Source organism: Haliotis rubra, unplaced genomic scaffold, assembly GCF_003918875.1.
Source record: "Haliotis rubra isolate DU_JTF1 unplaced genomic scaffold, ASM391887v1 Scf386, whole genome shotgun sequence".
Lineage (NCBI taxonomy): Eukaryota > Metazoa > Mollusca > Gastropoda > Lepetellida > Haliotidae > Haliotis > Haliotis rubra.
In genome coordinates, this window is record NW_025767064.1 from 387,252 (window position 1) to 412,360 (window position 25,109).

At 40.6% G+C, this 25,109-nt stretch overlaps 1 protein-coding gene across 1 annotated transcript in view; it reads right to left on the reverse strand.

Moving 5' to 3' along the window:
• LOC124286555 (ATP-dependent RNA helicase DHX33-like) overlaps positions 1–25,109 on the reverse strand; it is an 80,982-nt gene that overhangs the window by 24,395 nt on the left and 31,478 nt on the right. Inside the window, 8 exon segments of the mRNA XM_046722925.1 lie at positions 8,947–9,013; positions 10,190–10,278; positions 11,730–11,795; positions 12,011–12,101; positions 14,240–14,413; positions 15,564–15,661; positions 17,138–17,309; positions 24,353–24,438. Coding sequence (XP_046578881.1) covers positions 8,947–9,013; positions 10,190–10,278; positions 11,730–11,795; positions 12,011–12,101; positions 14,240–14,413; positions 15,564–15,661; positions 17,138–17,309; positions 24,353–24,438 — 843 coding nt within the window.

Below are 25,109 nucleotides of genomic sequence, written 5' to 3' on the forward strand. Positions count from 1 at the left end.
ATTCACAAGTGGTCTGTTTTATCTTGGCACATTCGTGGTTGTTCTGGAGCTGTCTGTATTGGCGATAATACAAGATGCATGTCTGCCAGAATTCCTTGCAGTGCAGCATTGTGTTGATGTTAAACGCAGCACACTGTTGCCTACTGCTTATCTCTGGAGCACCATCAGTTTGTTGTTTAGCTGTCTACGCCCACACTTTCACTCCTTCAAGAATACCTTTTGTTTTTCAGTTTACAGTCAACAAAGTTACAGACACATTACTACTGTGTACCGTTGTTTAAGTTAAACCGGCTTACCATTTGTTAACAGGATGAGCTAAGATCTATGCTATCAAGACATGCATTTGAGAAAAATCTTAGTGAACATCTTTGATGCAAGAAGGACCATGGTTCTATTGAAGATCAACAATTATTTAAGAGATCCGGTTGTGAGATGACATAAAATAGCCCAGATTGCTTGAGTAAAGCAGCATTTCATGGTCACCTAATTGGCTGCCCCTAGCACTTTTAATGATAATTAAATGCTTAAAGACAAACACATTATGATAACCTGCTTAGAAGATAAACTGCACTTTGTGACATGTGTTTGGACATAAGCAACACTTTGTGATATCTGCTTGGACATAACTAACACTTATAGTTTGGCATGAAATGCATGTGGACCCGTTTTTTTGTAAATATCGCTTCATCCAATGACCCAATCAATCTCAAACTGTGCAAGTGGATGTTTTGTCAGACAACCTAATCACATTGTAAATCACTGATTTTATGCATTTGTATTAAAGAATCTGTCTATGTAACTGTCAACAAAATAAACAGCAGAACACAAACTGCTTGCAGAGGGAGGGAGCCAATGACCTGTAACAGCGGCAGTGGTGGGTCATAAAGGTCAACGCTCGTCAATGTAGGTCAGCTATGCATGTGACAGGTATGAAGAGGTGTTCATTTCTAGCAAATAGCCGGCGAATGACATCTCTGATGACCCTGATGTCAAAAGAATCTAACTTTGGATGCCTACCTTTTTGTACAAGGCTTTGTTTATTGGTTGTTGGTTTATTTTTCACAATTTTTAGCACGATGTTCTGTTTCATGCCAAGAGCAAAAGTTGTACGTGTCATGTAATCCGACACCTTAAAAATCGGTTTGCTACGTTTGCTCTCTTTTTAAAAATATTCAACACATTTCTACTTAAACGTTTAGCATCATCTGAATAAGCCTTCATGATGACAGCTGGTGCACAGGTAACTATCATGAACTGCACGTGCATTTACCTTTATGACCCAACACTGCAGCTGTTACAGGTCATTGGCTCCCTCCCTCTGCAAGCAGTTTGTGTTCTGCTGTTTATTTTGTTGACAGTTACATAGACAGATTCTTTAATACAAATGCATAAAATCGGTGATTTACAATGTGATTAGGTTGTCTGACAAAACATCCACTTGCACAAACTATACAGTTTGAGATTGATTGGGTCATTGGATGGAGAGATATTTACAAAAAACCGGGTCCACATGCATTTCATGCCAAACTATAGTGACAACTGATTGGACATTAGCAACACTTAGTGATTCCTGCTTGGACACAACCAACACTTAGTGATTCCTGCTTGGACACAACCAACACTTAGTGATTCCTGCTTGGACACAACCAACACTTAGTGATTCCTGCTTGACATAAGCAACACTTAGTGATTCCTGCTTGGACACAACCAACACTTAGTGATTCCTGCTTGGACACAACCAACACTTAGTGATTCCTGCTTGGATTCCTGCTTGACATAAGCAACACTTAGTGATTCTGCTTGGACACAACCAACACTTAGTGATTCCTGCTTGACATAAGCAACACTTAGTGATTCCTGCTTGGACACAACCAACACTTAGTGATTCCTGCTTGGACACAACCAACACTTAGTGATTCCTGCTTGGACACAACCAACACTTAGTGATTCCTGCTTGACATAAGCAACACTTAGTGATTCCTGCTTGACATAAGCAACACTTAGTGAATCCTGCACAAATTTTTAATTATATGAGTTGTAGATGTTTGCCAGTATCAGCCATTACTGTACATCCAGTCAATTGAACCAACAACAACATGTCACATGGTCAACCATGTAAAGCCAGAATGTCTCTCAGATAAGTGAGTGTCGGTCAGTGTCAGTTCAACCATGTTCAAGTGCATGAAGTAACTAATAATAAACATGTAAGCTGCAATAGCATGCGAGTGTTTTCAGGTGTTCTGTATTAAACCAGTGAGTACTGATACTAAGTGAGTAAATGAGTGAGAGTGGGTGGAGGGATGCTGGGGTTTAGCCGAGATTTGGGTGAGATTTGGGTGAGATTTGGGTGAGATTTGGGTGAGATTTGGGTGAACGGGCAAGTGGGTGAATGGGTGAGTGAGAGTGGATGAGCGGACGAACTGGTTAGTAAAGTGTGTGGATGGGTGGTTGTTTGAATGAGTTGGTGGTCGAGATTTGGGTGACTGAGAGGGATTTTGGGTGGATAGAGTGAGTGAGTGAGTGACTGAAAGAGTGAGTGAGTGAGTGAGTGACTGAATGACTGACTGTGGGCGTCCAAGTGATTGAGCAAGCAAGTGTAGCGTGTGTGCATGTGTGAGTGGTTGAGTGAGTGAGTGAGTGATTGAGTGAGTGACTGAGTAGGTGAAATGATCTGTTTGGGACAGCCAACATCAAGGGGAGATAATCCATTAATCACCAATAATGTGGTGATTAATGGATTATCTCCCCTTGATGTTGGCTGTGTGTTAAGTAAGTATTGAAAAGGTTAATATCTAAACATTCAAGAAATGAAATTTGCCATTAATCTTGTGATACCCAGATATGAACCATCACACTGTGAACATCAACATCACAACACAATGCTTTGGCAGCATAGCGAAACAGGTCAACAGCTGATAGCAAAAACAGGCAATAAGCAAAACCAGATTACTAAGTTTCTGTACCCGTGAAAATCCAGGTTAGAATTGGTCTTCAGCAACCCATGCTTTGTCGTAAGAGGTGACTAACGGGATCGGGTGGTCAGGCTCACTGACTTGGTTGACACATGTTATCATATCCCAATTGCAGATGATGATCGATGCTCATGATGTTGATCACTGGATTGTCCACACTTGATTATTCACAGACCGCCGTCATACAGCTGGAATATTGCTGAATGCAGGTGGCCAGCTCAGCAAATGACCTATAATATACCTGTGACAACAATGACATCTACACTTGGGATGCCAACTGAAAACCTTCACAGCCTGTCACTTACAACCAAACTCCAGCTTCATCTACTGTTTCCTGCCCAACAAGAGCACTTCCTTGACGTTGTAACCAGCTGCAAAATCCCTGATGTAGTCCTCACCCATACAAACAAACAATTCCAGCTTAAAAGATACATTTCCCTACAACAAATGCAGTTTCTGAATATCTGCAAGTCACGAGAATATTCAAAACGACTCATCCATTGTAAACAGATATAGCAATTATAAAAACCATCTCTTTGAAGAAAAATCCTAAACAGCTAAAATGGTCCTAAAATGCTTCATTTAATTCCACACATGAACCTGTCAAAACAGATAAACACAGGAGAATTGTGGTCAGGACTTCTGGGAAGGAAGGAAGCAAGCTATGGGCGGACAACTCAACTACCATCTGTTTCTGCATTGATGCCATTATACACTCACTCATGCACCAAGCTTAGCACATGGCTTGTTCAGTAATGTGTCTAAAACTTGTGTTGGGAGTCACTGGAACAACATGGCCGACACACTCATACAAGTTTTATATTTGCATCTAAATCAACTACTAGTATTCCATTTTAGTTATTATAATCGTCACTACATCAATACATCAAAACGTCTTGCATCCACTATGTTGCAGTATCTGTGCAACGTGTTTACACTTGTCACAATATGGCTTCTTGTAGACATCCATCCATCCAAGCATCCAGCTGGGGAACGTAAACATTCTGTAAAACATGGCTCTTTGGATTATTTTCTGATTTGAACTCACTGAAATGTTCAACAGAACTTACAAACTTCCTAAATGACATCATTTTCCAAGGGTAATGTAATCTGATGACAGTGGTATAAGTTGCTTGCTTGAGTCAAACCTGCAAAGTTCATATGCAGGCTAACGAATGTTACACGAAAGTAATTATGTTTAACAAGTTACTTGCAATATGTAATTATGTTTCAGGGCCCCATTCCACAAGTGAGAGTTTAGTTTTACGCCGCACTCAGCTGTATTCCAGCTATATGGCAGCAGTCATTAAAAAAATCGAGCCTGTAGCAGACAAACCAGTGATCAACAGCATGAGCTTCTTAGGACAAGCATGGGTTACTGAAGATCAATTGTTACCTTGATCTTCATGAGTTAACCTTGATTCTCCATTCTTGATTCAATGTCCAATGAGTGAGTGAGCATGGTTTTACTCCGCTCTTTGCAATATTCTGGCAATATCATGGTTGGGACACCAGAAATTGGCTCCACACATTGAACCCATGTGGGAATCGAACCTGGCTCATGACCATGACGATTGGACGCTTTAACCATAAGGCTTCACCACCGCCCAGATTCAATGTTCAAGTATTGTAATTGCAATTACCTCAGCATGAAGACCACACTTTGGAAAAGGGTCCAGTATTTTCTAAACTGAATGTATGTGTGTCATTTAGCATGATCTGAACCCCATTTCAAGCATGAATCACTATACTGTTAAGACTTGGACAAGATTGTGATGGGACTGTAGCTCACCTGCATACACAGTCATCATTTTAAAAAAGTCTCAAAAGACAGCAATTATACAAATTCAGTAAACGCTGAAATGAAACTATTTTCTACATATCGGTAAATATTGAGGAAAAAACCCAACAACTTATGAATTGAAGAAATTGGATGTGATCAAGAAATATACAAGCCAGAGTGCACCTTCTTCAGTCATACAATTTCAAACAACATATATCATATTTGAGATTACACTTTCTCAGAAAGATACAGATTCTAGGCCCTTTTTGGATTGAGTACTAGTACTAGAATCTGTACTTTACGGAGAAAGTGTAATCCCAACTATAACATATGTGAATTTGATCACTTCTAAATGATATTGTATATTCATAGCTTTAGCACTCGCAGCTATGCCAATTTACACTTATCAGAGGGATACACAAAGTATGTGATCTAGACTACCATTTGTCAGACTTCCGTTTTTGTGAAAGCCACTGAAGCTAGATGTCTGACTAAGGTGCCTTACTCTGAGCGTGTGGGTTCGAAACCTGCATGGGTCTGAACCTAAAAAAGTCCTAGAATCTGTACTTGTAATCAGTGTGCGAAATAGTTTCAAAATTTTAATAGCCAGATAGGTTAGCAATGCCTGAAAGTTACTAGCCCACAAAATTATTCACTGGCCCAAAATTTGAATGTCGACATAGGTTTCATCATTAAGCTGCTAATATGATGAATATTTTTATCAGGCCATAATCTTGCATGATTTAAAAGTGTATTATAACTTAACAAGTCAGAGAGAGTGATTTACATGTATTTACAAAATGACCCCATGAAAACCACTAGCCATTCGGGCCAATGACTGTGGAGATTTAGTGGCCCGACTGGATTTTTACTAGCCACGGGCTAGCGGGCCAGTGGCTATTTAGAACAGTGCTTGTAATCCCAAATGTAACATATGTTGGACCTGAACAATTTCTAAATGGCAGTGTGTATTCAATTTCAAAGAAAAATGCATCTGAACATAACACAAAAGCAAGGTCATTAAAAGGTCCAAATTTAAAAAAATGATGTCACAGGAAAACGTCAGAAATCCCATTGTTCATTAATGAAATAGCATACTTTATTCCATTTTACACAATAATGGCCAAGTAATGGCTATTACGTCAGAATGGATTACATCTGAAATCCCATTGTTCATTAATGAAATAGCACACTTTATTCCATTTTACACAATAATGGCTGAGTAATGGCCATTACAGTAATAGTTTTTTTCAATGAGTGAGTGAGTGAGTTTGGTTTTACGCCACTTTTAGCAATATTCCAGCAATATCACAGCGGGGGACACCAGAAATGGGCTTCACATATTGTATCCATTTTTTCAATGAGACTGCAGTGGCTACCATACTGAAAATCAGATTGCTGTCTTCCAATTGTTAAAAAGGCCACTGGATTTTCAACTCGAAAATCTGTGGACAAGAAGTGCATATCCATTCATTTTTCAATTCACCCATCCAGACAGGATACCCAAACATGATTCATCTCAGTCGAAATTTCCCCTATCATCTCAACAGACTCAGGATGGTTAAGTCAAATATCAACAATGATCACAAGCATTCACATACAGTGATGAAATTCTATTAATATTACAAAGAACAGCAGTATCCTGTTATCAGCAGGATACGTGAAGCCTCTCTGCACTACGTCACCGACAAATGCACACAAACACAGCCCTGGGACATACACACGGGTATCGGCTGGTGGACCATCATGCCGCAAGTAAACACAACTGAAGTGTTAAAAGGGTACCTTTGCTTCATCTGCTTATCATGTTGGAGAAGAAAGGGTGAGGGTTCTCAGTCTGTTTATCTAATATTCCATCATTATCGGAAATGAAAACATTACAAATCATAAGCAGAACAGATTTTACACCTCCTGGGCAAAATGCAGACAACATGGCTAACTCTACAAATATTAGATTATTTTGTTTTGGAAGCACTAATTCAATTTGTGAGTGAAGGGAAACAGTTTTGTTTGTGTTTTGTTTGATTGTAGATTACTGCCGAGCTCAGCAATATTAAAGCTACATGTCAGCGTTCTGTTTAATAATTGAGTCTGGACCAGACAATCCAGTGATCAACAGTATTCAGACATGCACCTATACCAAGACAATGGCAAGACGGAATTGCACTGAACCAGTGACCATCGGAAGAGGGAGGAAGGATAAAGAAGATTGTATTTATATTTCTTGGTTATTTCTGCTGCTGTAGTTAAGTGACACTGCAAACAGCCAAGGATGAGGTTCCACGGGGGGAAAAGACCAGACCCCCTTGTCACAGCACGCTGCTCAGGTAGTACAGGCTTACCACATGTCATATTGTACTTGGCAAGTTCTCATAGTGCACTAGAGCAGTTTACTGGTTCTGAAAGAGACTTGGGAGTTATAGAGTTATATCAGTAGTGTTATACAATGCTGAGGTGAGGTGAAATTATACTGACTCTGAGCTGACCAGTCCTAGTTGTACCCATTAATGCTGAGTGCCAGGCAGGGACCAACAAGTACCATATTTTAACGTATTTTGGTATGACGATGTATCAAACTGTCAGGATGGTTTTAGTGAAGTTTTATTGCTGGGGGGGTCATTTCCAACATTTCTATCAATACCTTCTTTCATACCTCACTCCTGAGGTTCATGCATGCTGATTACATCTAAATATTGTGTTTTTTTCATGCCCATTTAGGGACAAAGGAGGTTAAGTTGTAAACAATCTTGTAATATTCTTCAAACACCCATTTGATTCTTCCTAAACCATAGTTCCATCATTTCAACAGACAGTGTGAGGGAACAGCCATTGAAACATTACTGACAAATGTCTGTAGAGAAGATGGTAGCCATTTCCCACCAGTCTTCAGCTGATAAAACATTAACATGTGAATGATTTTAGGTGTGCTTCAGAGAAAAGGATAAAACATGACAACTTTATTATAGACATAAGGTTATAGGTTTCGGAGTCACTTTAGACAAAAGCAGTTACCAATAGATGTGACTTTTGCTCTAACAGCAATGTGACCTTCATGTCACAGTGAGAGCATTTACGGAATGACCTCAATGTCATAGCATTTGATGGCAATATGACATTAATTTGAAGTCACGTTCACACCGAGATAAAAAGCAATTCAAGTAAAAAAACAACCTTGCAGGTAATGAAGGATATGTGACCTTTCTGTCACAGCAACATGACCTCAATGTCACAGCAAGATCACAGAAGTATGTAAATGAAACAGAATCATCACCATGATAATCAGTTTCTGTCACACCAAAGAGACAGATATTGATATTGTGTCACCTTAGGTGACTGGGCCACCTGAGACCTGTCTGCAAAGTGACAAATAGCATGGAGTACACAAAGCACATAAAACAGGCAGTACTGATGCCACCAACATTGGATCTCATGAACTAGACTTCACAAGGGAAGCATAGCTTCTCCCTATTTTGCATTTCAGGAAAGGAATCTGTTTCAGTGGATGATTGAGACTGGCAATTCTCAGGCATTGATGTTAAAATTTACTTGAACGTGGTTGATGTTCCTGCAGATGGATTCTGTGAAGTCCCCTAGTTTCATAATAACCTCAGAAGCATCTATCAATCATATCAATGATTAAAACAAACAATAGTTTCTTCAGATAAGAGTACATAACTTTCTGTGGAGCTAAGCATGATGAAGTCCTGAAACCTGTTTAACAAAGTGATCATAAATCCAATACCTTAATGTGGACTTACAAAACCACAGTAGAGTGAGTGAGTGAGTGAGTGAGTGAGTGAGTGAGTGAGTGAGTGAGTGAGTGAGTGAGTGAGTGAGTGAGTGAGTGAGTGAGTGAGTGAGTGAGTGAGTGAGTGAGAGAGAGAGAGAGAGAGAGAGAGAGTGGTTTACGCTGCTTTTAGCAATATTCAAGCAATATCACGGCGAGGGACATAGAAAGACATGCAGCACTAGTGCCACCACAGTTGGATCTCACCAAACAACATGACAAAAAGTCATTCACACAATGCAAAGGATAAAGGAGCCTTCACAAGGGAAACATAGCTTTTTCTCGCTATTTTGCATGTTAAGGAAAGGAATCTGTTTCAGTAGACGATTGAGACAATGATTTACAACAGTCATGGTGCACCTGTTTGTGGAACATCCAGCCAGGAGATACATCAGTGTACATACCTTACTGTGTGGGGTGAACAAGATGGAGTCCACCGACAGCAGAGACACAATACTCAATATCTCCTCCCTGAAACACACAGAGGACAGTCAGACAGTTGGTAGACTCATTCATTGTATGATTCTGTTTCTGGACAAATATTCCAGAGCAAATAAAACATAATATTTTAATAAAAGGTGAAATAGAAATAAAGACAATATAACAAATTCATATGATTTGTGAATAATGAATAGAATTTGCCAAGCCTAATATTATGAAACTCTCAAATATCTAGTCAATGCCAATGGTCAGTCTGTAGTAGGCAGCATCGTTGATCATAGCTATGCAGTGGCTGAGGCTGGGGGAAAACTGAACTTCTGGAGACAGTGAGTATAGTTTGACATTCATCATTGTGTCTGATCTGGATTAGTGTGGACCTGTACTGCTCGAGGGCCCCGTTTCACAAAGCTCTCGTAAGCCTAAGATCTCGTAAGCCTAATCTCGTAGGAATCGTACCTCCTATGCTGTAGCATAGACTTACAACAGCCGTAGCACTACGATAGCTTTGTGAAACGGGGCCCTGAAGCCTAATGGCATATAAAGACATGATGACTGATATACACTTGAGTTTTGCATAATCCTGCAAAATACAGATACTTGCACAAATAATCTTACTTCAAGAATAAGTGCATGGTGCAATCAGCAATATTCCAGCTTAGTCATCTCTGATTGTAAACATTCCATTCTGGGTTAATTGTTCGACAGCATGAACAAATTGCACATCACTTGGCGATAATGAAACATTCAGCCAAAATGACACAAATCATAACAAGTGTGTCTAGTGATTGCGAGGACTCATATATGTTTGGATTTTTAATTTAACTGTTTACAGATAATGATGTTATCTGTAATTATCCAGACAACAATTTCAGCACAAATGGTGATATTCTTGCTGTTTTGAAGACAAATTTTTACAGACACATGTTCTTTGCTGTTATCTAGAAAATGATATACATATATGAAAGCAATTTTAGGACTAATAACAGAGATAATCATTGATATTCTCCTGACAACTACTCACAGAGATAATCATTGATATTCTCATGACAACTACTCACAGAGATAATCATTGATATTCTGCTGACAACTACTCACAGAGATAATCATTGATATTCTGCTGACAACTACTCACAGAGATAATCATTGATATTCTCCTGACAACTACTCACAGAGATAATCATTGATATTTTCCTGACAACTACTCACAGACAGTGATATTCCTTTGCCATAAGGATGACCTTTGACAGTCGAGGTTCCAGAGGGAAGGCAGACATCTTCTTCCCAACAGGGGTTAGCTGTTAGCAAAAGTTTGCATAACATGTCAAAGAGTCAAAGAATCAATACATTCCTTATACAAAATTTGAGACATCACATTTACGGCAAATTTCAAGGCTTTTCAAAGCACTAATCATGCTTTTCACAGTTAACTTACGATTCGAGCGTGCTTTCACACTGATTATCCAAGACATTATACTGTTAAAATGATGTCATTATACAGTAATCTATGTTTATAATGAACATGCTAATCATCATTGTAATAGTCAGGTCGTAAACAATCGAGGACTTTGAATTTTTATCACGTTTCCGATATCGTGTTCATGTTTGTTAACTTCTCAAGACATGATTACATCTTATTACAAACATGTATTGTATGTAGACACAATGTATATTGTAGTTACAAGTTCATATTAATGTATTGTTTCGTAAGATTTAATGGTTATGATTCGCTCCAGAGATATGCTCGAATTGTCCCGTGATCTCCAGGCGATTACGTCATCAAAACATGTGTTGTTGATTCAGAGATTGTTTATACATTAAATCTGCTAAAATATAAATGGATATTCAAAAAGTACTTACCCAGGCGTGTTCCTGGAGGTGGTAATTGGTAAACTATATCCGTTTAATTTAATGTCACGTCTTATTTGGATGTTAGATCGCATTCTTCTCACTCTAACGTCGCTGCTACATGTATTACCGGAAGTATGATGACGTCACAAATAGCATACTCTCGTTCTAAAGCAGTTAGAGAGACAACAGACTCAACCTAAGTTGTAGTGTTTTTGGGCCGAGATATTTTTAGGAAATTTTGCATTATTAGAGTTCTATATTTGAATTAATAATAATTACAGTGCTATCACAAAATACAGTAATATTAACTTGTAACTACAATATACATTGTGTTTACATACAATACGTGTATGTAATAAGATGTAATCATGTCTTGAGAAGATAACAAACATGAACACGATCTCGAAAACGTGACAAAAATACAAAGTCCTCGATCATTTACAACCTGACTATTACAATAATAAACAGATGGATATAACATGGTGTCTTCTCTTTTGTCGTGGCCACTTACTGCATATTTTAGTCGAAATGCATAAAATTAAAATTAAAACGAACTGAAGTTGATGGTTTGTTAACTCATAAACTGTAGTTTACTGTACTGAGTGAGTGAGTGAGTGAATGAAGCCAGTATATTCCTGGAGTCTGGACCAAGCAACCCAATGACTGAGTTACAACATGCTAGGGTAGGTGGTGTTGGTAATATCCAGCCACCCTGCTGCTCATGTTGGACTAGTGGTTACATAATACAACTTGTCCCACTTTCACTGAATGGGGGTGACCTTTTGTTCCTCCGTTACACTGGTAATGTGACCTTTCAAGCAATCAGGGACTGACTGAATTGAACTTGACCTTAGTTCAAATGGCACTTGTCTACAGACAGAATTGTGACAAACATTACCTGAATTTTGGCTTTCTTCTCAATAGCCCCAAGTAAAATAAGGTTGTCTAAGGCACAGATTATTGACTGAAAACAGAAGATACAACAAACAGTTGAGCAAAGGGAGGCAACTCCTGTGAACAACATGTTAACTTCTATTTGTTTCATCTGTATGTGTAATTGTTTAAGAATGTGTCTAAATTTGTACATTGAAGATGGTTGTGACTTTTCTCAAACTTGAAGCAATTTGAATAATCAACAACATAATTAAAACAGAAAGTGAGTTTACATATTATGCATACATCAGTTGAAGGTTTATCCATGAAGTCAAACTTGATGATGTCTGAAATACCGAGAGCCAGCATCTGGAGTACAACACTGGACAGGTTACACCTGGAACAGATTGGTGTCATGTTAAACACTGGATTAGTGTCATGTTAAACACTGGATTGGTGATTGGTGTCATGTTAAACACCGGATTGGTGTCATGTTAAACACAAGATTGGTGTCATGTTAAACACTGGATTGGTGTCATGTTAAACACAAGATTGGTGTCATGTTAAACACTGGATTGGTGTCATGTTAAACACTGGATTAGTGTCATGTTAAACACTGGATTGGTGTCATGTTAAACACTGGATTGGTGTCATGTTAAACACAAGATTGGTGTCATGTTAAACACTGGATTGGTGTCATGTTAAACACAAGATTGGTGTCATGTTAAACACTGGATTGGTGTCATGTTAAACACAAGATTGGTGTCATGTTAAACACTGGATTGGTGTCATGTTAAACACTGGATTGGTGTCATGTTAAACACAAGATTGGTGTCATGTTAAACACAAGATTGGTGTCATGTTAAACACTGATTGGATTGGTGTCATGGATAAACACAAGATTGGTGTCATGTTAAACACAAGATTGGTGTCATGTTAAACACAAGATTGGTGTCATGTTAAACACTGGATTGGTGTCATGTTAAACACAAGATTGGTGTCATGTTAAACACAAGATTGGTGTCATGTTAAACACAAGATTGGTGTCATGTTAAACACTGGATTGGTGTCATGTTAAACACAAGATTGGTGTCATGTTAAACACTGGATTGGTGTCATGTTAAACACTGATGGACTGGTGTCATGTTAAACACTGGATTGGTGTCATGTTAAACACTGGATTGGTGTCATGTTAAACACAAGATTGGTGTCATGTTAAACACAAGATTGGTGTCATGTTAAACACAAGATTGGTGTCATGTTAAACACTGGATTGGTGTCATGTTAAACACAAGATTGGTGTCATGTTAAACACAAGATTGGTGTCATGTTAAACACTGGATTGGTGTCATGTTAAACACTGGATTGGTGTCATGTTAAACACTGGATTGGTGTCATGTTAAACACAAGATTGGTGTCATGTTAAACACAAGATTGGTGTCATGTTAAACACTGGATTGGTGTCATGTTAAACACAAGATTGGTGTCATGTTAAACACTGGATTGGTGTCATGTTAAACACTGGATTGGTGTCATGTTAAACACAAGATTGGTGTCATGTTAAACACTGGATTGGTGTCATGTTAAACACAAGATTGGTGTCATGTTAAACACAAGATTGGTGTCATGTTAAACACAAGATTGGTGTCATGTTAAACACTGGATTGGTGTCATGTTAAACACTGGATTGGTGTCATGTTAAACACTGGATTGGTGTCATGTTAAACACAAGATTGGTGTCATGTTAAACACTGGATTGGTGTCATGTTAAACACAAGATTGGTGTCATGTTAAACACAAGATCGGTGTCATGTTAAACACAAGATTGGTGTCATGTTAAACACTGGATCGGTGTCGTTAAACAACCGGATTGGTGTCATGTTAAACACAAGATCGGTGTCATGTTAAACACAAGATTGGTGTCATGTTAAACACAAGATTGGTGTCATGTTAAACACAAGATTGGTGTCATGTTAAACACAAGATTGGTGTCATGTTAAACACTGGATTGGTGTCATGTTAAACACAAGATTGGTGTCATGTTAAACACAAGATTGGTGTCATGTTAAACACTGGATTGGTGTCATGTTAAACACAGGATTGGTGTCATGTTAAACACAGGATTGGTGTCATGTTAAACACAAGATTGGTGTCATGTTAAACACAGGATTGGTGTCATGTTAAACACTTAGTTTGATTGTTTGTTGTTAAATCCACACTCTGCAAAACTCCAGCTGTATGGCAGAGGTCTGTTAATAATGGAGTCTGGACCAGACAATACTGTGATTAACATCATGAGCTTCGATCTATGCAATTGGTATACGATGACATTTGTCATCCAAGTCAGGGAGCCTGACCAACTGATCCTGTTAGACACCTCTTACATGGGTGCTGAAGACCAATTCTAACACGGCTCTTCATAGGACAGGTAACATATGGTTGAGACCAGTGTCATGTTAAACTGTTTTGTCAATCAATAAAAACAGTACAGGTATGAAAACAATGTTTGGAAACTACCATTACTGTTACATCTACCTCTGGATCTCTGGTACTGTGTTGTCTTTCAGGGACTCGAACTGTTTTTCTGTGAAGATGCGGTAGCACGACCCCGCAGCCTCTCGACCAGCCCGCCCTGTTCTCTGTAGTGCCTGTGCCTTAGACACCCGCACCACCCTCAGCAGATCCAGGCCGCTGCTGGGGTTGAACACTCTGAAGCAACAAAGCACTAGCACAACATTCATACACATTATCAGCTATAACATGTAATGCCTTGCTAGGGCATAGTCAAGGCCCAATAAATAATTCTAAGGTTCTATAGAAACAAATATAAAACAAAAGCAGTTGAACATACAAGAGGTGGGCCCAACCATCAAAGGGAAATAACTCTTAGCTGTGATGGGATTACTAACATACCCCGGTACATTATCACTGCAAGCTATTTTGTTATGCATCAGTTTTCTGTAACATCCTAACTTGACAAGTTTTGCTAAATTTAGGGCTTTTCCAGGAACAAATCACTGGCTATAAGGGCCTTTTCAAGGATAAAACCAATTTAGGGTCTTTTCAGGGTAAAACATTCAAATTTCAGGCATTTCATGAATGAATGCATGATAATTGATTTGTATAGCGCCTGGTTTCCAGATTAAACATGACTGCTCAACAGCGCTTGTTGAAGTGGGCGGAAAAAAGATATGTCTTCAGATGAGTTAGAAAAGAGTCTTTTGTTTGACAATTTCTGATTTCCAGTGGTAGAGCATTCCACAGTTTTGGAGCTGCAAAGCATAGAGCCACTTCATCCATCTTTGTTTTAGGTTTAGGAACATGAAGTAGTTTATCATAGGCTGATCTTAAAGCTCTTGTGGGTTGGTAGTGATGTAACATGTCCTTAATATAAGATGGGGAGTTTTCATCATTTAGTGCTGAATACGTGATAGAAAGAGTCTTGAAAGTGATGCGGTGCTCTACGGGTAGCTAGTGGAGTGATTTCAGGACAGGGGTGATATGGTCAGTTCTCTTGCTACCAGTCAGCACCCTCGCAACACTGTTCTGCACTTGTTGCAGTAATTTGATGTTAGCGGTAGTAGTCCCATTTAGGAGGGCATTTCCATAGTCAAGACGTGACACAGGCATGGATAACTGTCCTTAGACTGTCATTGTCTTTTCATGCCAATGTGAACCCTCTCGCATTAGTTACTGCAGGCCTATTCAGCCCTGGAATCCCAGTGAGAGCAAGGCTACTATACATCATAACATAATTCCTAATATTATCATCACAACATCGATATCTCTGTGACCAAGAGAATACTAATCCATATTTCTCCAACTTGTAAACTAATACTGTCTTCACAGTTTGACTTACTTGGCTTTCACCATTCCACAATCGATGACAAACTTCACCCCATGGATGGTGACTGATGTCTCAGCAATATTAGTGGATACAATCACTTTTCTTGAGCCCTGTTGAAAAAAAAGTGGCAATAATATCTGCTTCTGGATCATATACTACTCACACTTTGCTAAGGATCTTTACTTCAACATAGACTTATAATTTGAAATTGTATCCATTTAAAGCTGGATAAATAATGACATGGTAACACCTCTTTAGGCAAACAGCCACTTTAATCTAACCGTATGCACTTGATACATGAGTAACCATACAAATGGTTTTCATGGCACCAATCAACCATTTTGCAGATCATGGAACGAGTCATTGACAAGTACACAACACCTGTCAATAGCAGGTATGGGATCCACAAGATGCAGTGACATACTGAAACCTAGGATCCATGCTTACAATAAGCTTAGATATTTAAACCAAATTAGATCCCACATCATAGTTTTCTGTTGAATCAATGATTTGATCCTCAGCAAAGTGTGAATAGTATAATTAGCGAAAGTGTGAATAGTATAATTCAGACAATAATTACAGAGAAAATAGTATAACCAAGATCTTCAAGATATCAGAGCTCTTTTGGGGAATAAGTGAACCTACCTGACCAAAAGACAGAATGAACACAACAAAATTCAGATATTTTAGAAGAAGTTATAAGCTTTGAAAGAGACAAATTGGGGCATGATCCTTTCTTGTCTGCATGTCTGACCATTCAGATAGGATATGTTTATTACACTAACATTTGTTTGTTTGTTAATGCTGCACTCAGTAATACTCCAGCCATATGGCAGCAGTCTGTAAATAATCAAGTCTGGATCAAACAATCCAGTGATCAACAGCATGAGCATAGATCCACGTAATTGTGATATAATGACATGTGTCAAAAAGTCAGTGAGCCTGACCACCTTTAACAACAAGTATAGGAGTGAGTGAGTGAATTTAGTTTTAAGCCACACTCAGCAATATTCCAGCTATATGGCGGTGGTCTGTAAATAATCGAGTCTGGACCAGACAATCCAGGGATCACCAGCATAAGCATCGATCTACGCAATTGAGATATGATGACCTGTGTCAACCAAGTCAGCGAGCCTGACCACCCGATCACCTCTTATGACAAGCATGGGTTCATGAAGATCAATTCTAACCCATATCGTCACGGGTCTGACAAGTATAGGGTGCTGAAGACCAATTCTAACCTGGATCTTCACAGGTCTATTATACTAACAGTTACAATAAGCACCCTCACAGTTAGATACAGACAAAGACAAAATGAGGACAACCATGGAAAAAAAAACTTATTTCCAGCACTTGTTTACTCAAAATTATTGCCACCTGAAGTCACACAATTACATCACAACACAACAAAATATTCACACATACAAAATAAAAAAAGAATGAACTCTAAGGATTCTTTTGAACCATGTGTCTCACAAGAAACTGGAAATATCTCATGGAATTCAAAGGGGGACGACTCAGTAATTCTGCAATATGTGGGTCACTAGAAAATATGGCTGAAAATTTATCATCAAATGGAAGCTTACTTTGGGTGTTGGCTGGAAAACTTTGAGCTGTTGAGGTGCTGGCAGCGCTGCATACAAAGGGCAGACAACCAGAGGTGGGGCCTCGCCAACCATGTCCCGTGAGATGTCGTGTATTGACTTAACAGTAGACTCGATCTCTTCTTGACCCGTCAAGAACATCAGAACATCCTCACTAAATGGTGAAAAGAGAGAGCAGAAAAGAATGTGTAAGGAATCTTCAAAACAATACCAGAAATTATCAAAGTTTTCAGAAATTGGGTTTGCCTGCTATCTCAAATTTTTATGATGAGCACAGCTTTTGCACTTATTTCCAAAAGTAAACAATAACACCTTAAACTGGACATATAATTGTTAGTTTGAATAAAACCTGGAATTTATTCATCAAACATGTGAGAAGAGAATAAATTTACAACTAAGCTACCACACCCTACTATTGTCAGAAAGAAACAATATTTAATTGAAAGATTTCATTTTGAATTTTATATAAGGCCAGACCAATTTTATTTCTTGTTTACGGATCCGCCGGTCATAGTTTTTCAAGAATAAGAACAAAAATTTAACTTAATTTTCCCAGCTCAAAAAGTAAAATCCTAATGTTTTGGCGGTTTTATTGGTGAAAAATGTAATTTTCTGAATAAAATTGATATTTTATACTTATCCTGACTCATGCTTATTATGCTTGTCTCCTCCTTCTATGCGAATGATAGTGGAACACTTGAAATCCCTTGTAGTTCCCTTTAAAGCGGACGTAAAAGTACACTAACCAACGAGTTGCCTCCCTTGCATAGTTTCCCGCCAAAACAGTCACATGACTAACCATGCTTGTCACTCTCTCCGCAATATGCCCGACACATGGATTTACCGTGATATCCGAAGTGCCATCAGTGGGGAGGTTGGGAGGGCTTGACATCATGAGTCAGGATAAGTATAAAATATCAATTTTATTCAGAAAATTACATATTTTTCCTTATCCTGACTCATACTTATTATGCTTCCAGAATCCGACAGATTGGTGGTGCGCCAGGTCACCTTCTCGGATTTATTGGCTGTCCTAGATACGTCCTGTATCTACCCCCATGGGAACTATCATACGGCACTTCTTGACAATCCTGTTCTTCCAACTTCCATCTGCCAACTCGGGGGTACCACATCTTGTCAGACTTCTTTAAGACAAGCGAATCTACGATTCATGTGGATTAAAGATATACTAGTTTATCCTTACTAGATATCTATAACAACTCATATAAGAAGTATCTTCTTATCGTAAGAGTTGCGACCCTTTTCGCGTACGAGTACTTCCGTATAAGTACAGGGTCTAAATCACTCATGTTAGTCTGTTCTAGACGTAAACATGGACTCTCAACCAAGACTCTCCAGAGCGAAGGTTATCAGCAAGTCACGTGATAAGAGGGTGAGACTTCCAATTCAAGCCTTTGTGGAACTGTTAGTTGTTGTGCAACAACAAGTGGCCCAAACTGGTGAATGCCAGGAAGGTCTTCGGTGGCAATGTCTCTCAGGTAGTGGTTGGCAAACACCGTATCAGATTTCCAAAAGTAACCCTCCATTATTGATGCTATCGAGCAATTCCCATGCAGAGCGAGAGTAGACGCCAAAGCTCTGACTTCGTGTGGGTTGGATGCACTCGGAGGTGGCAGTCCTGTTGCTTTGTAGGCCCTTAGTATAACAGCTCTCATCCATATGGATATTGTTGTTCTGGAGACTTCTGTGGATGTCTCTGTAGACAACGGGATGAACAGGCGCTTGAACTTCTGTCTCCTTGTTCTTGTCCGGTTAAGGTAAATTTTCAATGCTCTGACCAGGCATAGAGATAAATCCTGCACATCCTCCTGTCGGAGGATTGTTGATAATGCTGGTACATGGAACTGTCTATCTGGTTGACCAGGTAGCTGATTCTTTGCCACAAAATCCCATCTAAGTCCTAAATGTGCTACCGCACGATGTCCTGTGTTGAACCAAGTTCGTCAAAAATCCAGCGCATATATCTCTGATACTCGAGCTGCCGTGGCTAAGGCGAGTAGAAACAGCGTTTTCTGCGTAAGTAGTTCGAGTGACGTTTGCTCTAACGGTTCGTAGGTATCACTGCTGAGATGTTGTAGTACTACACTGAGATCTCACGCAGGTGCCTTGAATTTCTTTTGCTGATCCTCTAGCTTAAAAGAACGTAGTAAGGCCAGTAGTTCTGGTACTTTCGTCAATTTGCTGCCTGTCTTCATGTGTCAGTACTGTGCTAATAGCCGCCAAGTACGTAGACAAGGTCGAACCTATCAATATCTTAGTCTGTCGTAGATGATATAAGTAATCCGCCACTTGAGGATGAGATGTTTTCATTGCTGTGAAACCCTTGCGCCGAGCATATTGTTGAAACCTCTGCCATTTATCATCATACAGGTTGCGAGTAGATCTGCGAAGAGCTAGAGTGACCGCTTTCGCTGCTCTGGCGGAATAACCTCTCTTCCTCAAGCAAGTTTTGATACTGTCCATGCGTGAAGCTGGAACACTGCCGGATTCCCGTGCACTTGCTTGGTGTGCGGATGAACCAGTAGGTTCGGCCATTCTGGTAGTTTCAGGGTTGGCTTTCCTAGTTCTTGAATGAGATCTGGAAACCACACTCTCGCTGGCCAAAAGGGCGCGACCAAAATCAGTTGGAGGACTGTAGTCTCCCTGATTTTCTCGAGTACTTGCCGGATTAGAACCGGCGGTGGAAACGCGTCAGCGTTTACTCCTTCCCACAACATTTTCAATGCATCTGTTGTCCATGCTAGCGGATCTGGTACCGATGAGACGGACATCTGTATCTGTCTGTTGAACCTTGTGGCGAACAGATCTATAAGTGGAGATCCTAGCGTCCTTATGATGAGACGAAACGCCTCCGGATGAAGCATCCATTCTGTCGGGGATGGTTGCTGTGGCCGAGACAGAGCATCTGCCTGCTAGGATGTTCTTTGCTCCGGGAATGTGACACGCCTGTATCCAGATGTTCAGCTTGTCCACAATGTCGAACAGATGAAATATGAGATGTAGCAGACTTGCTGATCTTGTTGAGCCTTGTCTGTTGATGTAAACTGCCACTGTGGAGTTGTCCGTGTGCACTGTCAATACTTTGTTGATCAGAGACTTCGACCAATGTTGTAAGGCGTTGATGACTGCTTTCATCTCTAGTTGATTGATGTGCAGATGTCGTTCCCTTGCCGACCACTTTCCTGCAGCTACCTTGCTCTCGAGGTGTGCTCCCCATCCTTGCAGAGACGCATCCACGTACAGATGTGTGTCGCAAACCGTCTCTTCTAAATACGTTCCTCTGTAAACATTCAACTTGTGAATCCACCATGACAGGAATGGTTGTAGATTCTCTGGTAGGGTTATCAACTCTATACTGCTGAGGTAAGCGTTCAGAAATCGCTGCAATGGACGTAGTTGTAATCTTCCTCTGCGAGTTAAGTCCTGCGCTGAAGTGAGTAGACCCAAAAGGCCCTGCCATGTTCGGAGATTCAACGGAGAGATGACTGCTTGCGGGATCATGGCTTGTATCTTGATCCAACGATCTTCTGGGACTATGATGCGATTTTCTGTTGTGACGAACCTTATCCCTAGGAATTTTCGATCCTGTGTGGGTTTCAATTCCAATTTCTGTAGATTTACTAGCCAACCCAGTTGCGTTAGTAGTCTGATGGTGAAGTCCAGTTGTAGCTTGAGCTGACTGGCTTCCTGATGAGCTTGAATACCGTCGTCCAGGTAAAAAGCACTGCGTAGACCTTGATGATGTAGAAAGGCGACTATTGGCTTGGTTACTCATGCAAACAACCATGGGGCCGAAGATATTCCAAAAGGCAGGACTTTCCACTGGAAATGTCGACCTTGGAACAGGAATCGCACATACTTTCTTGAGTCCTGATGTTTGGGGATGTGTAGGTACGCATCCTGCAGGTCTATGCTGGCTAGATAATCTGTTGGACGAATAAGACGCCGTAGTTGAGGAAGATGGATCATCTTGAACTTCTCGGGTTTGAGGAGGTAATCTAGGTTGAACTTCTTCATGTTGTAGATCAGCCTGAACTTCTCCTTGGAATTCTTCTTGGGTACCAGGAAAAGTGGGGAATAAAATCAAGGCGTTAGACGATCTTGATCTAGTATCTCGACAGCATCCTTTTCCAGCAGGGTGTTGATGGCCTCTCCCAGCTTCTCTGCTTGCTCGTCTGCGTACTTGAAGATGAGCGGCCTGTCGGTCAATAGAGGCGTGGCATTCAGTTGAACTCTGTAACCTTCTCGAAGGATCTGTGATACGTAGTCGTCCTGTAGTATTCCCCAATTTTCCCAGTAACGTTGCAGACGTCCACCCACTGTCGATGGTTGTACAGGAACGGCTGGGGGTGGAAGACTCCAGTCGTTCCGAACCCCATCTTCAACGTCTCAATTCCCTGGAACCTCTGGGGGTGCGTCCTCGCCCCGAGGCATTCCTGGTATTCCCGGCGTTCTGCGACTTTGTTGCTTTCTCGAAGGCTAAACTGTGGCTTGCCAGGACTCCTACGATCGGCTCAATAGGCGGGATCGTTAGCGAATCAAAGTCATCATCAACCATTCTGTAAGTGAGTGCTTCATTCCGTTCCTTGGATGGAGACGCTAAGTTGAGACCATGCGCGATCCATGAAGTAACCTCTGCATCGGAGAAGATCCCATCGCTCTCTTCATCTCTGTCTGACGAACTGTGTCTTCGCGAATCCCTTCGCGCTTGCTCCAATCGCGAGTCCTTCCTAGGATCCTCCTTTCGCGAATGATCCTTTCACGAATACTCATCACGGCTGGAATCTCGTGTTCGCGAACGATCCTCCCTGTAGGCTGGTGAAGTAGATCTATGACTGTAAGATCTGCTTGATACTGACGTGGTGCGTTCGCGCCTCGGAGGAGATTCCCTGGAGATGGAACGGCGATGTTCTCGAACTGTATCCTCCTCATTAACATTCACGGATCCCATTCGACTGCAGAATGTTGAATCCTCAGTAGGTGAAGACCTTCTCGAACGCTGGTGATCCTTTGTCGTGACTGCATTCGTCAAATGATGATCCGCGACTGCTGTGTTCGCCGACTGATGATCCACGAGTGCTGCATCCTGTGGAGTGGATTCCATTCTGGGTACTGCTATCCCCGAAGCGTGCTGTAACCTCTTCTCTTCGGTGAACCTCTGTTCCATCAAGGACAGCATCTGTTGGGTGAATTTCTTCATAAATGCACCCTGGTCAAAGTTCTGCACTGACTGATGTGGAGTAGACAACGCATCCGAGAACGTGGACTCATCTTCCAGTCTGCGTTGTGAACGAGTGAAGAAACGCTGATGTTCTCTCTGGCACCCGATGTCTGCGAAGCTGAATGACAATCTCTAATCATCTGTTGCGCTGATGAAGGGGCTGAAGACGTAGATCTGGCCGACAACGGCTGCTGCAACACTTTGCTGACTAAGGTAACTTCTGGCAGCAAAATCGGCGGGTCGTCGAAGATGTCTGCCTCTGCCGGGGGGACAATATCTTCGTTGAATGACGTCTGAAGAGCAGGTCTAGTAGAACTGGAAGACTTCGAAGACGATTTCGACGCAGACATCTTCTTCTTCTGTGAACTCACAGATGACGACTTGTGCTTCTTAGACTGATGAAGCCAACTCTGTTGATGCTGCCCTCTTGCTTGAAACCGAAGCCTGCCCCTGTGACAAACCCGGCAAATCACTAGAAACTTTAGTTTCATTTGCAGATGACACTACACGGTTACTGACGTTTTATCCGCCATGCCTTGTGATAACCTCGGCACCTTGTCCTTAGTACGTCTAAAAAAGGCCAACAAATAATTATTAAATTGCAATGTAGATAAATTTATACAATATTGACAGTGAGAGCTGGAAGAGCATTGATTAGTACAAGAAGGACAAAGGGGGTGTGGATCACCCGCAGACAGCCGGTGCCTGCAAAGAGAACACGATTTCATCAAATGTAAACAACAAATACATGTGATGAAAACAACAATATTTACGTAAATTTGGACATAATTCCTATATACACTGAATAATAATACAGACCGAAAACCCTATACAGCTAAATGTGGGCTAAAGGGTCGAAATATAAAAGGATATAGTGCCGCATAGGAACTCCCAAGTTCCCACAACCATCCACCAGGGCGATGGAGGAGAGAGTGACAAGCATTGTTAGTCATGTGACTGTTTTGGCGGGAAACTATGCAAGGGAGGCAACTCGTGGGTGAGTGTACTTTTACGTCCGCTTCAAAGGGAACTACAAGGGATTTCAAGTGTTCCACTATCATTCGCATAGAAGGAGGAGACAAGCATAATAAGCACGAGTCAGGATAAGGAAAAATATGTAAATGTACACAATAAGTTTTTCTTCAGATTGTGTTTTGCCCCATATACACTTTATAAATTGACAAAGATAAAATACTCTTAGTATGTATTTATACTTGAAGATAAGGTTATGGTCACCCAAATTGATTTGTGACTGTGTAATCCCCCAATGCAGGCTGTCACCAAATTTGAAGACATTAGGTCCAACTGTTCATGACATAGTGCTTTAACAAGAATCAGGACGTACTGACGGACGGACGGATGCTGCTGAATACATACTCCCCACAAGATAATGTGACGAGAAGCCAATGTGAGATTTAAATCTACAACAGAATGGAAGGGTCTTTAATAACATTAAGACAATGGTCAAAACAAAGGAGCATCCAAGTGAACGTCAAATTCTTAGCCTGATATTTTATATACAAAGTATTAAATGGTGAGGTGAGGTGAGGTGAAATTGGGTTTAACGTCGTGCTTGAGAATATTTTGCTCATATGACGATGTGCATGCGTGTGTATGTGTATGTGCGGCTGCTTGTACTAGCCCAGACTTAAGCTGGTTTTATAGTGCTAGCCCACTGAGATACCATGCCGCAGTGGAGCATGAATACCCCACTCAGACACATTATACTGACTCCGAGCCGACCAGTCCTTGATGTACCCATTAATGCCGAGCGCCAGGCAGGGACCAACAAGTACCATATTTTAACGTCTTTTGGTATGATGCAGTCGGGGATCGAACCCACGACCTTCCGCTCTCCGGGCGGACGCTCTAACCACTACACCAAGGAGGCGGGCTCTAACCACTACACCAAGGGGGCGGTCTATTAAATGGTAAGGCCTGTTAATGTGTCTCACCCTGTGGGCTGCTCCCTGTGGATCTGGAAGAGCGTGACAAGGGAGGTAAACAGGTAGTCACTCTGAGGCTCACAGCAGTACAACACCTAAAGACAAGCAGAAAGATATAGGGCTGTTATGAACCATTCGCACATTTGGTGAATTGAACCATATCTCTTCATGAATTCAATTCCTTATTTGTGATCACTAGATTCGAATATTTATGAACATTTTAAAAAGGAGAGTTTTCCTTGAAATGGGGTGTAGAAAGGGGTATTAGCGTACGTTATCACATATTAGTGCATGCTATCACAATGGGACATTTTAGACTAATTTCCATTCCTACAAATGGTATGTAATATGACAGTCGATAATGTAACTTTGAGTTGCATGATGCACAAGTTCTTCTTATCTAACAACTTGTTTATTACAAGACATGGGTACACCTACAGAATACGGATATTTATTCACCATATTTGTGTGAAGGATAACCATTTTAAAGGTAAGTGTTGAAGCTATAAATATACAGAAACATATGACCCTGCTTGCATTTGAATAATATGCTTAAACCTCAAAATTGAATATCAAAGCAAATCATACACATAGAAACTTGGACATCAACATAGAAACATTACCTGAAAACTAAAGTCCCATTGTGGCCTGACCAGTACCATTTATTGTGTACACACCACTACAACACAGTTTACTGCAGATGTGAGGATTGTCTATTCTCTTATGATGTGCTTCAGTAGCAAATGCTTTACAGGCAAAGTATATA